Source organism: Taeniopygia guttata, chromosome 5, assembly GCF_048771995.1.
Source record: "Taeniopygia guttata chromosome 5, bTaeGut7.mat, whole genome shotgun sequence".
Taxonomy (NCBI): Eukaryota; Metazoa; Chordata; class Aves; order Passeriformes; family Estrildidae; genus Taeniopygia; species Taeniopygia guttata.
Genome location: NC_133030.1, coordinates 740,522 through 755,896, shown reverse-complemented (window position 1 = coordinate 755,896; position 15,375 = coordinate 740,522). Strand labels below are relative to the sequence as shown.

The window sequence follows — 15,375 nt, the reverse complement described above, 5'->3', positions numbered from 1 at the left end:
TAAAAAAACTAATTGAGAATATTTCTCATTATTATTAAATTCTCAGGGGCGCTATAGGGTGTGCACACTATTATAATCTAAACCTGTAATTTGGATTTGCTTCATGTGCCCTTTGGCACAATGTTATACATGGGAATTTTAAGGAGAATGACTGACATTTAGCCACCCCAGCCACAGTGAAGAAAATGTGCTCTTTATTATTTTCTCATCAGCTGCTGCCTCCTGTTAGCAGTGAATTTTTTTTTACAAGTGCTGTTTTGAAATACTCATTTATAAAAGGACTCAAACTAATCTAAAGAACTTCCTACCACTGTGCACTATTGGGCTGCAGTATAATCTTCTCAATGAAGTGGGGGAGGACTCATCATGTGAGTTGTTCTAAAATTGATTGAGGCAAATCACCAAAGAATTTATGGAAGGGAACATTTATTCTCTGTCATGGGATGTTCTAGGTAAGATAATAGGCTATTTCTGTCACTGATGTTGAAACAGCATTTCAAGTGCTAGATGGAGTGATGTATTGCTTATGCATTGTACCTAGAAATTGTGCATGAAGTCTGATGGCACTGGGTAATAATGCTGAGGCTCATCCCTGAAGCTTTTACACACAGAGCCAGTGTCAGCTGAATGATTCCTTCTGTGCAGTGCACTGGACTGCAGACAGCTGGTAAGCTGTATGGAGAATGCTGTTTGTCAGTGTCGTCTTCTATAAGAGCTTTCATTCATCTTCTGTAGCTCTGATGAAACAATCTGCAGCCTGCAGCCTGTCTAGTTCAGCAGTTTTCATCCCAGTGAGCATTCCTGCTGAGGCAGAACCAGGCTGGCAGAAGGGCTGAGGTTGGCAGGGACCTCTGGGAGTCACCTTGTCCAGCCCCACTGCTCAGGTGCCCAGGGCCACGTCCAGATGGCTTTTGTGTCTCTCCAGGGATGGAGACTCTACAGCATCCCTGGGCAGCCCCACACTGCAGGAGCGTTTCCTGATGTTCAGATGGGCCCTGCTCTTTCACTTTGTGCCCGTGGGCCCTGCTCCTGTCACTGGGTGTCAAAGACCACCCTAGGTCAGGGGTGGCTCCATGTGGTGTAAAAGTCTCTCCTCCAACCCGAGCTTCCAAAGAAAGGCTCAGCAGTCTCTGTTGTCCGGTCTCAAGGCAGTTTATTCCAAGTTATCGAAAAGATTTTCTTCTGGAGCTGCTGTGGTTTGCTCACAGCTCAGGCAGAGGCACACACACACCCTGACATCCTCTCTGACTCCCGACTGCTTCTTCTCTCCCCCTCTGCCCAGGGCTGCTGCTGTCTTTTATATGGTACATTACGTGTTACATGGGTACAGTTTTTCCCCAATGCCTATTACCTATATTAAATGGTGCTTTTCTATCTTTTATATGGTACATTACATGTTACATGGGTACAGTTTTTCCCCAATGCCTATTACCTATATTAAATGGTGCTTTTCTATCTTTTATATGGTACATTACATGTTACATGGGTACAGTTTTTCCCCAATGCCCATTACCTATATTAAATGGTGCTTTTCTATCTTTTATATGGTACATTACGTGTTACATGTTACAGTTTTTCCCCAATGCCTATTACCTATATTAAATGGTGCCTTTCTACTCTAAACCAATCTGTGAGTGCCAACATCACCAAGAACATGGAGGTAAGGAAGGAGAAAGAGGGAGGGCAGGGCAGGCCCAAATCCCTCCATCTTAAACCCTCTGACCCCCATGTACAAAACCAAAACCCTCCTGTACAGCACTCAGAAATTCTTCCCTTTATTTTGTGACTACTTCTACTTTAATATCTAAACTTTTGTGACTTCTTGTTCTTCCTGCAAGGTTGGTAAATCGTTCCACGGTTCAAACCCAAAATCACAGCTGTTCCCAGCTGCCTGCCAGGGTCTCAAATGCTTCTGACCTGGGCCTGAGGGACATTTTGAGTTCCAACAACTGGGCACCACTGGAAGAGCCTGGCTCCATCCTTTGGGGTCTGTAGGATCCCCTCTGAGTCTTCTCCTCTCCAGCCTCAACAGGCCCAGCCCTCTCAGCCTTTCCTCCTGTGGGAGATGCCCCAGCCCTCACTCATCCTCGTGTCCCAAGGACATCCTCTCCACTGCTGTTCCATCTCTCTCTTCTACTGGAGAGGTCAGAACTGGTTCCTGCCCTTCAGGTGTGATTTCACCAGCTGAGCAGCAGGAAGGATCACCCCCTCACCCTGCTGACACTGCTTTCTTTAGTGCAGCAGAAGGCACCATCCACCTCTTCACAGCAGAGTCATCTCTCTGGTTCATGTTCACCTTGGTGTCCACCAGGACCCCCAGTTCCTTTTGTGCCAAGCTGTGTGCCAGCTGGTGGGTACCCATCAGCTGTTTTGTCTTAACATCTATCCCCTTTAGATGATCATTCTCAAATTTTGTAATCTTCGCAAAGGACGTACAACTCTTTAATTGCAGGATGCCAAAATCGCTTGCCAAAAGTACTTTTTCTTTTCATTGATATATTAGTCTTTTTATGAGATACTTAATGTATTTTGCCATGCAGATTTTCTGAAATTTAATTGTGCAATCTATAGTAAGATTTTAGTGCAAAAAACTTACCAGTCATTGTAAATTCAATGAATCTGAATTTACAGCAGTTATGCTTTCAATACCAGTCATTGTAAATTCAATTAATCTGGATTTACAGCAGTTATGGTTTCAGTAGGCTTAAAGCAGCGGTGTATTTGAAAGTAGTTTGCTTTAGGAATGGGTTTGAACTTTAAAAAAATTTGTATAACCCTGGCTGTATAGAAAAATACCTCTCTGTGTTGAGGGCTCCATTATTTAAAGTTCATTGACACAACAATCTTCTCCTGTTGTTCTTGGTTTTCATTTTATTCTGGTATGCAAATCTAATACTCTGAATAGTTGCTTATGTATAATATATGCAGATACAACTCCAGTATCGCAATTTAATTGAATTAGCAATCGTGGATGAAGATACTGAACATTCTTAAAAAATACAGCTTATGTTCATGAATCATGAAGGTAGCAAAGGTTGGCCTAGTTGCTTGATAATATTTTTATAGGAAATAGAGGATGATGACCTAAATGGCAGGACAGTGGACTGGAATTCTAAAACTGAGAAGTTTCTCACAGTTTGGCTTTGAATAACTTTGGAAAGGTATTTGTATCTCTCTCTGCCTTATTTATCTCACCTGTTAATTGCACATTATATCTCTCTACTAATAAATAGATATTAATATATATTATAGAAATTAAATAATGGTGATCTTTGATTTACTAGTGGTCTGTGGTTCAGTTGCTCTGCAGAAATGCTACCAGATTGATTTAAATGAATACCTGCAGCATGAAGACCACACAATGTTCCTAAAGAGGCAGAAAAACACTAAATTTGGAGTCCTGACCACGTGCTTCTGTATGTTTAGGAACAGCATAATGTCAAAAAGAGCAAGAAAGGACATTCCTGGAGAACTGTAGGGTACTGCCAGCAGGAACAAGGTTTTAGCAGGCAATGAGCTGAACTTCTGTCCTCAAGTTCAGTGTCATTAGTTCAGTAATGGCTGGAGTTGGCAAAAAGGTTATTTTGACCTGTGTGTTCCCATCTTTGAACCAGCTACATTGTGCTTGAGTGGCACTATTGTTCCAACAATGGGAATGCATTAAATGCTGGGCTGGTGGCCCTGCTGTTGTCAGGAGGATGTAGTTTGAGAGACTTATTGACCATCAGCCTCAAATTTGACAGAAAGTCTGACTCAGGTTGAAACTTAACCCACTAATTGTGAAGACAGTCTTTTTTCTAGCTTGTGGAGTGATAATTAAAATCCTGTTTGCAATGAAAACTCAAATGCAATACTAAATATGAAACAGTTCTTTCCCCTGCCAGGCTTTCTACTGAATGGTCTTGTTCCAGTTCTTATGTCCCACATCACCCAGTAATCTTTAGATATCAGGAGAAAAAATTCTTTCAACTCCAGTCCTGTGAAGTGAGATTTATTGGAATGAGCCAGGTGTGCTGCATATTTAGCATAGAAATCAATGAATATGAGGGTATGAGAGAGAGAGAGATGCACTAAAATCATAAAGACATCCTCTTGGACTGTGTATAAGTATATAAAGTACTAAAATGAATTTCAATAAATTAGATGTTATATATTAAAATAATTAATCTTAAAAATGCTGGTTCAACTAGTCTGTGTTATTATTCTGATATTGGTTTAATTCCATTTATTCTTGGTGAGCTCATCATTCTGAATTTGCATGTGAGTTTCAAATGATTAAAAATCTTTATACCAGTCCAAAATTACACAATAAAGCATATTACAGCTGTTCTTTAATTATAAAGGATGGTGAGCACACATTTCATCCCTGAAAGCCATATAGTACTATTAAACTATTTGTGTGGTTTGATTATTCATGAATGTAAGTTTCATTCATTATCTTAACAAATTAATAATTTTATGGTTTACCACTGTATCCTAAAAATAGGAGGATGGACCAAAGCCTGTACCATTTATACAGGCAAAACTATTCCTGCCTGAGAAGGAATTGCGAAGGCCAATATAAATATAAAGCAATTAAAATCAGTCTGTGAAAATAACCATGACTGCTGAAGAGAGAGGAATATGTTATTTGGTGTTAATTGTTTGCCCAGAATCGCCTAATGAGTTAAAATGAACATAATTAAAAAGGAGGCTAAATGTTAAGGAAAAGCTTCCTAAGCAGTTATTTCAAAGATTGCTGCTGGCTTCAGGCAGAGGTGAGGGCAGTCTTCATCACCTGAGATACTTGGAGCTGTGAGACTAAAAATTGATTATTAGAAATGCCAGCAGATAGTTCTCAGGCAGATGTCTTTCCTGTCCTTCCTGGTTTTTACTATCTCTGTTGTCTTAAGAGTGAAGTGGCCCCATGAGGCTGAGCAAAAGGCACCAGTCATTATTCAAATGTGACTTAATTACAGAGTTATCTGTGTTCTCTCAGTTACCATTTGTTTAACACCTAAATTGCAGTTCCAGCTGTATCCTTGCTATTCCAGGCACACTGGCTTGCAAACCTGTGACAAGGTCAGAGTGTTTCTCCTATTTTGACTGGGAAAATCTAGCAGGCTTTGAAGGTTGGCTGCTGTATTTCTGTTTTGTATTGCATATATTTAAAAATACAGGCAGGCCCCTCTTGTAGTGAACTGTCAAAGCTACTATAGAGATTTAATGATATAAAAAAAATATAAGGGTTAATAATAAAGGATAAAATTCTGTCTTTATATAAGTTTATGTAAAATTGAAGTGGTAGGCAGATGGGAGGGTTTGTTGGAGTTTTTTAGAGAGAAAGAGATTTTTTCACCTGTTCTCATCCAAAGTAGTTGTGTTTGCTTTTGAAATAGTGGAATGAATCCTTTGCAGCAGGGATGCTGTTTGCATAGTGCTGTGAGTGCCATCCCTTTCTTGCTGTCTCTGTCTTGTGGAAGCGAGGCTTAGGCTGGAGTAGGAGATGAGAAGAGGCTGTATTTTAAATATAACTAGTGCCTCAGTTGTCTGGGTGCATTTTTCTGGTGTTTTTATGTCGAAGAAAAATACTGTGATGTGGAAAACAAAGCTGAAATGCCCTGGAAGTGATGGAGTCAGCTTTCAAGGTGCAATTTTAATTCAGGAAGCTTGTGACCTGTGTGATCCTTTCTTGTTGGTTTTCCTGCTTATTGGTCTCCTAGTCAGTGGAAACTAAACATAAGGAAAGTATATTTTTTTGCATTAAAAAGAATACAGTAATGGCTTGATGAATAGACACTTTTAGAGTAAAACTCTTGTCTCATTGAAACTGTAGATTGTTACATGACACTGAACAGGTTTCCTTTTAGTATTATCACACAGGGACTTAAATGTGGTGGGGCATTAGAAAAGATTGAATTATTTTACTTTTTCACAGGGTTCTGAAGCCATTATGTTTTATTGAGATAAATTATCCTATTTATCTTGTCTGCATAAATACGTATATGAATAATGCAAGAAGCTGCTAAAAGTAAAAATTATAGATCTGTCCTTAAAGGACAGGATTAATATCTTGCAAGGGCTTGCTTGAAACCAACTGGTGCCTTTATTCTCCAGTACAAAAATGTGCTATTTATGGGCATTTGCTAAGCCACTGTAGTGGAGTGTTGCCAGATCCATTAACAGTTTTCTACTAATGGCAGTCAAATGACTGAGTAAGGTAAAAGCAGGCAGCAGGATGGTTTGTATGAGATCTCCTTTTACATGGATATTATAACAAGGCTTGAATGGGAAAAAAAAATGGCAAAAAAGTGTCATGGTAGTAAGAGCAGCCGTGTCTTAGAGCAAGAAATGAAAAATCCTACCCTTAATGCAAAGGTAGCGTCAATATTTAGCCAGAGACTGCAGAGGAAAATTAAGATTATGAAATTTTCCACTTCCCAAGGAAACATTAAAAGGGCAGTTTCTCACAAGCACTCTGTTTTAGACTGTCTAGATAGTAACACAGACCTGCAGAAAGCCCACACAAAACTGCCCATCCTGCTGCCAGGGGCACCAAGGGCAAGCAATACCTGCAGCATGGCAACACAGCCAAGAGATGCCCACCAGTTATTTCTTCTGGCCTGTGGGAAGTGACAGAATTTCTGGTCAGGTTTTAATGTGCTCCTTTGAAAAAGATTAGAATTTCTACACTGTTTTCACTCACAGAACTGTACACTTTCATTTCAGCTTAACATAACTTTAGGAAGAAAGTACATTTAGCACATTTTGGTAAGCATCTGCACACACAAAAATAGTGTGTATATTTAACTCAAATTCTATAGCAAAACCCCAAACCAGACTTGGATAGAAAGACTTTTATCCTGAGGCAAATATGCAAATATGGTGCTAGAATCTAAAGATGGAAAAGCAGTGATGAAGAGAAGTGAATTGATTCTCATTCCCTGAACTGGCTCTTATCTATATCAACATTTCTCTGTACAGAAGAAATTCTCAGAATAAGTGTTTTGAAAAGACATAGGACATCCAGTTGGAAATGGTCTATTAACTGAACTAAATCATGTCATGGTGTATGACACATCATTTTATGATGCTGTTATTTGCTTTTCCCTCTTGCTCTTCTGAGCATCATAAATCTCAATTTCTAAAACATCCACAATATTTTGCTGTCCTGCAGACCTGTGTTTATACACATGCTACAAACAGCACACACGATCACAGGAGAAGCTTGCAGAGCTCATAGTGGTATTTCCAACCCTTTTAGTGTTTGTGTGCACCATGTCAAGAAACAGCAATGTGTTAGATAAGCAGAGATGCCATTAAGGGTTCTCCTTGTTGGTACAGCTCTTCATGCACATCACATCCCATGGTGTGAGGGTTTTCCTTGTTGGTACAGCTCTTGATGCACATCACATCACATGGTGTGAGGGTTTTCCTTGTTGATACAGCTCTTCATGCACATCACATCCCATGGTGTGAGGGTTTTCCTTGTTGATACAGCTCTTCATGCACATCACATCCCATGGTGCTGCTGCTGATGTGCTCCCAAAGGATTCCCAACCTGCTGCAGAAGCAGAGGGAGAATTGGTTCCCCATCCTCCTTCCTGCACCATCCTCCCAGCACCTGCATGCTGGGTGGGGAGCAAGGAGGAATGCTGAGCTGAACCTAAAGAGGAGAGGTAGTGGTGGCAAGCAGAGCTTGAAGAGTTTTTTACTAGTTGCTTCCACACCAGTGGTGTCTGTCATGGCATATTTTCCCAAAAAGCCTACATAGCTTCTCTTTCCTTTGCCCACTGCCCCAGCATGTGTAGGCAATGCTGGCGTAGCTCCACTGGTTTAAGGAGATGGAGGAAGTAAAGGAAGAGCCTGTAAAACTGAAAGCAAGTCTTTTTTTCCTAGCTCTGCTGGCTGAAGAAATTGGTTAGCATCTCCCTACACTTCAGGGAGCAAAAGCTGTAACAGGTATGGTACTGCCAGAGTAAAGTCATCTGGTCTTGAAGGAGTTCTGTGCATTATTTTACTTTTTGACATAATGTACAGGCATAACCTGATGGCTCTGTTGAGTAAGGGGCTGCTTAGTTTTGGTACCCTGGCATGCAGGCTTTCTGAAAAGTAGACTGCTGGTCAGCTAGTGTCCTTTGCCATGAGCCTAAATCATATACTTTTGGATGGGCTCAAGCTTAAAAATGAACTTTAGGAACTCTCTATTAATTTTGTACATTAAAAATGTAAAATTGAACAGATTGAAGGCCAGTGCAGGACTGACACAAGAAAGCAGTCTTTAAACAGAAACATTCTCCAATCCAACAATGGGAAAGAAAGGAAAGTAAGAAGGATTCATTTGCAATTGACCTGCAGGAGCAGAGTCATTCACTTTCCAAATAGGATTAAACCTGTTTCATCAGCCATGACATGTGAAAAGATCATGGTTATAAATTCCATTTGCTGTAATGAATTGAAAGTGTCTGAGTTTGTAAGCAGCACTCACCGTTGATGGACAGCTACATTCGTGCAGTGTTTTAACACTAAAATTAGCTTCCACAAAGTACAAAGTACAGAAAAGGTGACAGCAGTGACAGATCTTAAAGCATTTAAAAATTGACTTTATTGTTAGATGGGAGCTGAATAAAGCTAGAAATAAATAGTATTTATGATCCTGTTATGTAGATAACTTGGTTCATGCTTGAGTGAGGACAAGCACGTATCTTGGAAAACAGCATTTTTTAGGTTTCTCAGCTATATTTCAACAAGAAGAAATATTGTTACTGAAATGAGGAAAAACTGAACTTCTCTATGGTATTGCTTGTAAGATGTAAGAAAATGGGATTGTGTTGAAGGATACTTCATTCAAATCGATTTGCACGTACATCAACATGACCCCAGTGCAGTCCATGAAACCATATTGGTATATGTATTTTGGAAATTGAGATAAAAGCCACATTCTGTGCTTAGTTAATCACCTTAACTCAGTCTTGCATCAGGATCATGAGACATTTGTCCTTGATGCTTGTGGAGCTAGATGTTGTTTCCAAACCTATTTTCACCCAGCTTTTTTTTTGTTTTCTATGCACATTTTAAGTGTGCCAAGAAAAAAATTCTCAGTGGGTAAAAGTGGGAATTATTTGGGAAGAATTTGAGTCTTCTTTTAATTGATAAATTACCCAGCTGAAAACTGTCCAAAATTAAAAAAAAAAAAAAAAAAAAAAAAAAAAAGCTTGAGCTGAATAGAGGAATGAAAATATAATGACTTCTTAAATTACCACAAGGTTAGCATATAATTAATTTGCTAATTTTAATTACAACCCTACAAAATGTGCTGAAAAATGCTCAAAGGGGAAAAGCAGCCAGGTGCCAGCCATGATTAGCCAGGGTTACTGGCAATTACGAAGTCTCTATTAAACATGTTACAGAAATTTGAGAAACCCCTTTCTAAAAACAGCACATTTATTGAACCTCGGCAGGGTTTCATCATGCTGTATCTTCCCATTGCTACAGACTTGCTGCCATTTGCCTCACCCTTTTCCAGCTGAACGTTTTATTGCAGCTGAAACGTGGGCTGCTTTTTCTGTTTGTCACACACACTTATACTGGGTATTTGTTTTGATCATATGAACAAAAGAGATTAACCAGTGTTTGTGAAATGTTCTGAGCACCTTCAATTCCAGGTAGCTGCCAATATCCCAGCTGAGTGCTGGAAGCACAAATCCTGAAGAAAATGGTTTTTCTTTCCAAGGTGTCTTGGCACAGGCGGTTTGTAAAGCAGGAATATTGCTGAAACTGCCTTTTCAGTGGACAACCTGTTCTGCAGTGCTTTAAATGCACAGACAAATGTAATTTCTGAGTTGAAAAGGCAAACAAAAATCCAAACCACAAAAAAACTGAACAAGGAACAAAAAATCTGCATGTTTGCTTTTCATTTTCAGCAAATCATGGTGTAAAAGAATGTCTTGTCCGTAACAGATTACATGATGTATTATTGTTATTTTTTATTGTTGTTCTGAGTCATGCTTTAAATGTCTGTTGTTTGGAACTGTAATAAACCTTGATCCATCTGTTAAAGGAAATCTTTAAAAAAACTCCAAACCGATAAGATTTAAAAAACAAAACAAAACAAAAAAAAAACAACAAACCTACATTATTGGTGTCAAAGGAAATTAATTTCCTGGCTGGCTTGTGTTTTTCTCTGAGGCAGATATTGATGAGTGTGCAGAGGGGATCATTGAGTGTCACACCAATTCACGCTGTGTTAACCTCCCAGGGTGGTACCACTGTGAGTGCAGAAGCGGTTTCCATGACAATGGAAGCTATTCTCCTGCCGGGGAGTCCTGTCTTGGTAAGCAACGAGCAGCAGAGCCTTTTTTTTGGTTTTTTTTTCCCTTGTGCATGGTGTTCCCAAGTGGCCGGGGAGTCCCTGAGCAATGTCTCAACCAGGATGGGCTGTCTGTCTGTCAGTCAGCACCCCAAGCCATGCAGGGTGCTGGTCCCTCCCTGCTGAGGAGCATCACTGCCCACAAAAGGGGAAGAGGTGCTTTTCCAATTCAAGGTTTCAACAGAGGGGTGGAAGAACATATCTGTGCCATGTCTGTGTCGCTTTGGTTTGCCTTTTTCAGCATCTGTTTTCCATTTTTCAGTGTCTTCATCATTAATTTTTTAGAATCATGCAAATAACCTCAAATTCTCTGTGCACCATATTTGCAGAATAAGGTCCCAAGAGGGGTTTTTAATGAGTGCAAAGGAGTTTGTCAGTTGTTTCCATGGGAGGACAAAGGGTGAGGCTGCAAGAGGAGTCAGTGCTGGCTCCTGCAGCCTGGGTGCCCTCACTGGCTGTGGGGCTCTGGCTGCCACTACAGCAAGGGAGCAGCAATAAAACTGTGCTGAAGGTGGTAATTCTGCCTTACAGGTTTCCCATCTTTTCAGGTATTTGCCTTATACGTATTTTCTATGTGGTATTTTATCAGGTGAGTTTAAAACTCTTTAGAAGGGATCCAGTTTTGACTTCTGTGAGGTACAGATCAACTTGCTCTTAGTGTTATTATGTCCTTTCTCTGGCATTTCAGTTATTTAATCTCTAGTCAGTTATATGAGTTTTCTATAAAAGCTCTTCTCCTTTTTTATTTTATTTTTGTTATTTTGTTGTTTTTTAATGCTGTAAATTTCATTTATCATGTCCATAACGCCAAAGGCTGGTTTGTATTATTTAAAATCTATAATTAAAATAAATATTTGTAACAAAAATATATAAATTTACTTGCAAAAACCATTCCCATATTTTATGAATTCTGGCTATTAGAAGACCATGTAATATAAGGTAGGGTCATAATTTAAAAATGCAGAGGAATGATAATGATTTTCAAAGCAATATTTTGTAGATTGTCCAGCTAAGTTATCTTTTTATACATTGTCCTAAGCTGATGGGGAACTCAGTAAAATCACAGCAGTGAACTACTTCAGAGGGTGTCTGTGTAAAAAATGGCAAATTTACAGCATTTCATGATTCCATAGATAAAATAGACAAAAGTCGTGTATTTCTAAATGAATTCTCAAAAGTTAAGAGTCCTCCTCTGGTTTATTTGAATGCTGAAAAAATGAGTGATGACTGGAGCAATGTTGAAAATACCTTCTTTGTGAGAAGTCAAAGCAACATGGCATAAACTTCTCTGAACCCTCTGCTGCAGGGTACCAGTGAGGAAGAGAAATAAACCACTTTGCTTCACCAGTATAATGAAATAATAAAAGAATTAAAAATTTGATTGGAAGATTCTGCTAACCCGTATTTCAAACCATGATGTTTATTTCAAAAGGCAACCAAGAATTGGGTAAAACAGCAGAGAGGGAACACTGCACCTTCTAGCTGGTATATCACATTACAGAGCTTGTTTGCATGGTAGAACATTTAGAGACAGAACCAGTGTCTTTCACTCTGTTTCAGATAAAAGAGGGTTCATGTGCTTAGCAACAGTATTTTTTCCTGGTGTATTGTATACTGAATTTGTGTACATGAGGTGAGTATGAGCCATAGTTTTTCAGTGTGTTTTGAAACATTTCTTCTTTCTCCCTGAAGGACAAACTTGGAGAACCATAAACAGACTACAAACATAAGTAAAATAAGATTAAAAACGCTTTCCTACAAAATAATAACAATAAATATTACTATTAATAATAAAGAAGGTCACAAGACAGTGGGAGGGAGTACTGATCTCTGACAGATTGCCCAAAGCCCAGGCAGCCAGTTGCTTTTGTTGAGTACATTTCTGTACACATTTGTTAACCCCTTTCCCCTCCATTTTCATGTAGGTGTTATGGAGCTGAGTCATTGCTTGCACTATCTCTGCAGTGCTTGCAAAACATTAAGAAAAATAGCATCTATTTAGCAAGTGTGATACCTCACTGCTTCTAAAAGCTAAATTCTCATTGACAAAGAGAAAACAGTGACATGTGTCACCCGGTGAGGGACAATTATGTAAATCAGAAGATGTGGCAGGGAAGGCTGTAATATTGCACCAGAACTTGGATAATAGGGATGTGTGGCTTAGCCAGGCCCCTTCAAGATTGAGAAAATTCTTTTATTGCTCAAAATATCAACCAAAGACCGCTTTTATCAGGGATGTCAGCTTCATATAGTGATGGTGAGTGGGCCCAAATTAAGAGAATGTAATTTGATTTCCCACAGTAGTGTTTTTATGAGCCCCTGATCTTTCACAATGTGTTATTAAGAATACTGCTTGCAGACAAAAGGCGATTGCTGAACGAAGTTGCTACCAAAGTTTGCCTGGTAATTAAAACTGGAGGCTACAGCTTCTGTGTTGTTTGGTTTGTTTTTTGTTTTTGTTTTTTTTTTTTAATTTTGTAACAGGAGCTTTGCTGCAATCTGAGATTAAGAAACAATAAAACTTCATAGAGAACAATGAGCTGTCATGTGATACAGTATTTGTGACAATCTGCTGATAAAAAAAAACACAAACCCATAGCAAATTATACTTTTCAATCTCTAAGTGAGATGCTTCTAGTCTGTAGAGCACTGTTCAGTGGGGTGGAGATTTATTGCTTCTATTTTTTTCATAATGATTTGTGTTTTTTGGTCACTACACTGGGGCTTGCAGGCACAGAAGGAACAACCACCAAGGCAGCAGTGCCTGTCAGGTTTTGTTTATTTATTTTTTTCTTTAAGAACCGCTACAAATTTTGTAGGGAAGCTTAACATGGATCCTTCTTCCACCAAGTTCCCCACAGGATTCACCATTTATTTCAGCCTGAAAGGTTGAAATAAATAGTGCAGCTAGACCTGACTGCAGGATTAGAGTTGCTGGTCTGGGGAAATGAGACCTGGGAAAAGGTAGGGCTCGAGAGCTCATGAAAGAAAACTCCACAGGTGTTAGTCCCCCGCAAAAGCTGGGTGCAGCAGTGCTTGCAGGTCAGATCTGAATGGATTTTAAATCTGTTCCCGAAGCTTTCATGTATTCCATGGTATGCTGCAGTGGTGTCTCTTACCTAGATTAGAAAGTAAAAGCAAAGGAGGTTAGATTTTGTTTATTTTTTCCCCTTTCTCTGTTACACAAAAAGGAAAAATCCATCCTTGGAAAATCTTCCCATACGCCTGAGAATTACTTTCCTGTCTGTGGGTAGGGAAATGCTGGGTAGGCAGAAAGGTTTGCATGTGGTACAGAGTATCCAGGACCAACTAGAACCTGATATTTTACAGCTTTCTTCTGTTTTGCTTATTTCTTAAAGCTCACAGTTTCAGAGTTGGTATCAGTGGATGTTATCCTATAAAATAAAGGTTATCTTACTTTCCATCTAGTAAATTCTAATTTTTGTATTCTGAAAGGAAATTGTGTTACATATCTTCAAGGTAATTCTGCTTAGTCATTTCTGTATTTTTAGAAAGCTTTAGTAAATTCTTTCTTCAGAATCTAATTTGTTATGCACTGTTTTTTAATAGACCATTATGTCTCTATAGAATAAAAGTACTATCATAAAATATTTTCTAGCCAAAAATCAATCTATTTGGTGATATTTTTTCAAGGACAACTCCAAATAACTTTCATTTAGAAAGAAGGCAAAAAATCATTAAGTGACAAGTTGTCTGTGAAAAAATGATTTGTCAAAACAGTGTTTAGTTAAATTGTACATACAGTGGTTTGGGAGCCCAGCTTACATTTTTCACGTTAACAATATACTGTAATGGTTTAATGTACCATAGCAGTTAAAATTAGCACATTAGTAGGGTTCTTTCTTCTGCAACAGCTTATCATGATGATACAGAGCACCACACTGCATGCCTTGCCTGCACACATTTATTAAGGTGCTATGGAAAAGTCTTAGAATTAAAACCTGGATAGCCTTGAAAGCTAAGAAATGAAGTAGCTAGGGATTGATTTAAAATTTCAGTGAAACCAAGTTAATGAACTTGTGTTGATATGTACAGTCATGCTTGTCTTCTACCTGATTCAAATGCAGTGGCTGTGGGACCTCTCATAATATCTGAGGCAAATTAGTTCTCATTACAGCCAAAAAGGATGGAAAAGGAAATTGCATCTCAGGGGATTATTTGCTTCCATTTGGATTCTGTTTTCTTGTCTGCCCACATTACTGAGCTATCCATGTACTTTGAGAGCACATTGGAAATGAGTACCTCGGGTGGTTTTGTTTTCTTTCTTTTTTCATCCACAAAATGTGACTGAGTGCTAAAATGCATATGGGCAGGTACCTGTGGCTGTGCATTTGTTTATGGAAGCACTGACTGGAGAGTTTGGAGAGGGAGGATCTTGGTCAGTTGTGTGAGGCTCTTGGCAGCAATCCCTTTGCTGCTGCTGTGTTCTTGATAGAAAATTGTGTAAAGCTTTGCAGTACAAGCAAATTTCTGTTCAATATGGGTGTTTCCATCATATCCTCACTTCTCCTTGAAAAGGAACTGTCTGGAGAGGGGAAGGAAAGCTCTACCACTTTTATTGGGGTTGATTAGTAGTTTTTGCCACAGAGAATCTCAGTATAATGAATAAAATCACAAAATCGTATTATTTCAAGTGTAAAAATAAGATTATTTCCTTAGGTTGACAGGATGCATGAAAGAATTAATTCCTCCAAACATAGTGACAGATATTTTGTTCTTGTCCTTTATATATAGGGAAAGAATAAGGAGTTTTCTTGCTATTTCCAGTGTTCTTCAGAGTTGCTTCATCTATAAATTAATATTTTATCTCCTTCCTACTTTGTGTTGGTATAATTGGAAATGAGATTTGTGTGCAGTTTTGCCTTGCCCATCATTAAATGTTCCAGTTTTGGGCCTGCATCTTCTGGCAACAGTTGTGGGACAGCAAATGAAACCTGATGGGCTGTGGAAGATTTCAGAAAGGATTTGAATACTACAAAAAAAAAACTAAATACAAAAGTCTTGTC

At 38.9% G+C, this 15,375-nt stretch overlaps 1 protein-coding gene across 8 annotated transcripts in view; it reads left to right on the top strand.

Moving 5' to 3' along the window:
• Positions 1-15,375, top strand: part of NELL1 (neural EGFL like 1) — a 273,062-nt gene that overhangs the window by 243,493 nt on the left and 14,194 nt on the right. For 3 of the 8 annotated variants that reach the window (XM_030273294.4, XM_041716815.2, XM_041716814.2), the window contains one exon: positions 10,172-10,312. The exons of 3 other annotated variants lie outside the window; for them this stretch is intronic. In XM_030273294.4, the coding sequence (XP_030129154.4) occupies positions 10,172-10,312 (141 nt within the window). The remainder of the gene's footprint in view (positions 1-10,171; positions 10,313-15,375) is intronic. 2 more of the 8 variants (XM_072929395.1, XM_041716813.2) reach the window with 1 other exon arrangement.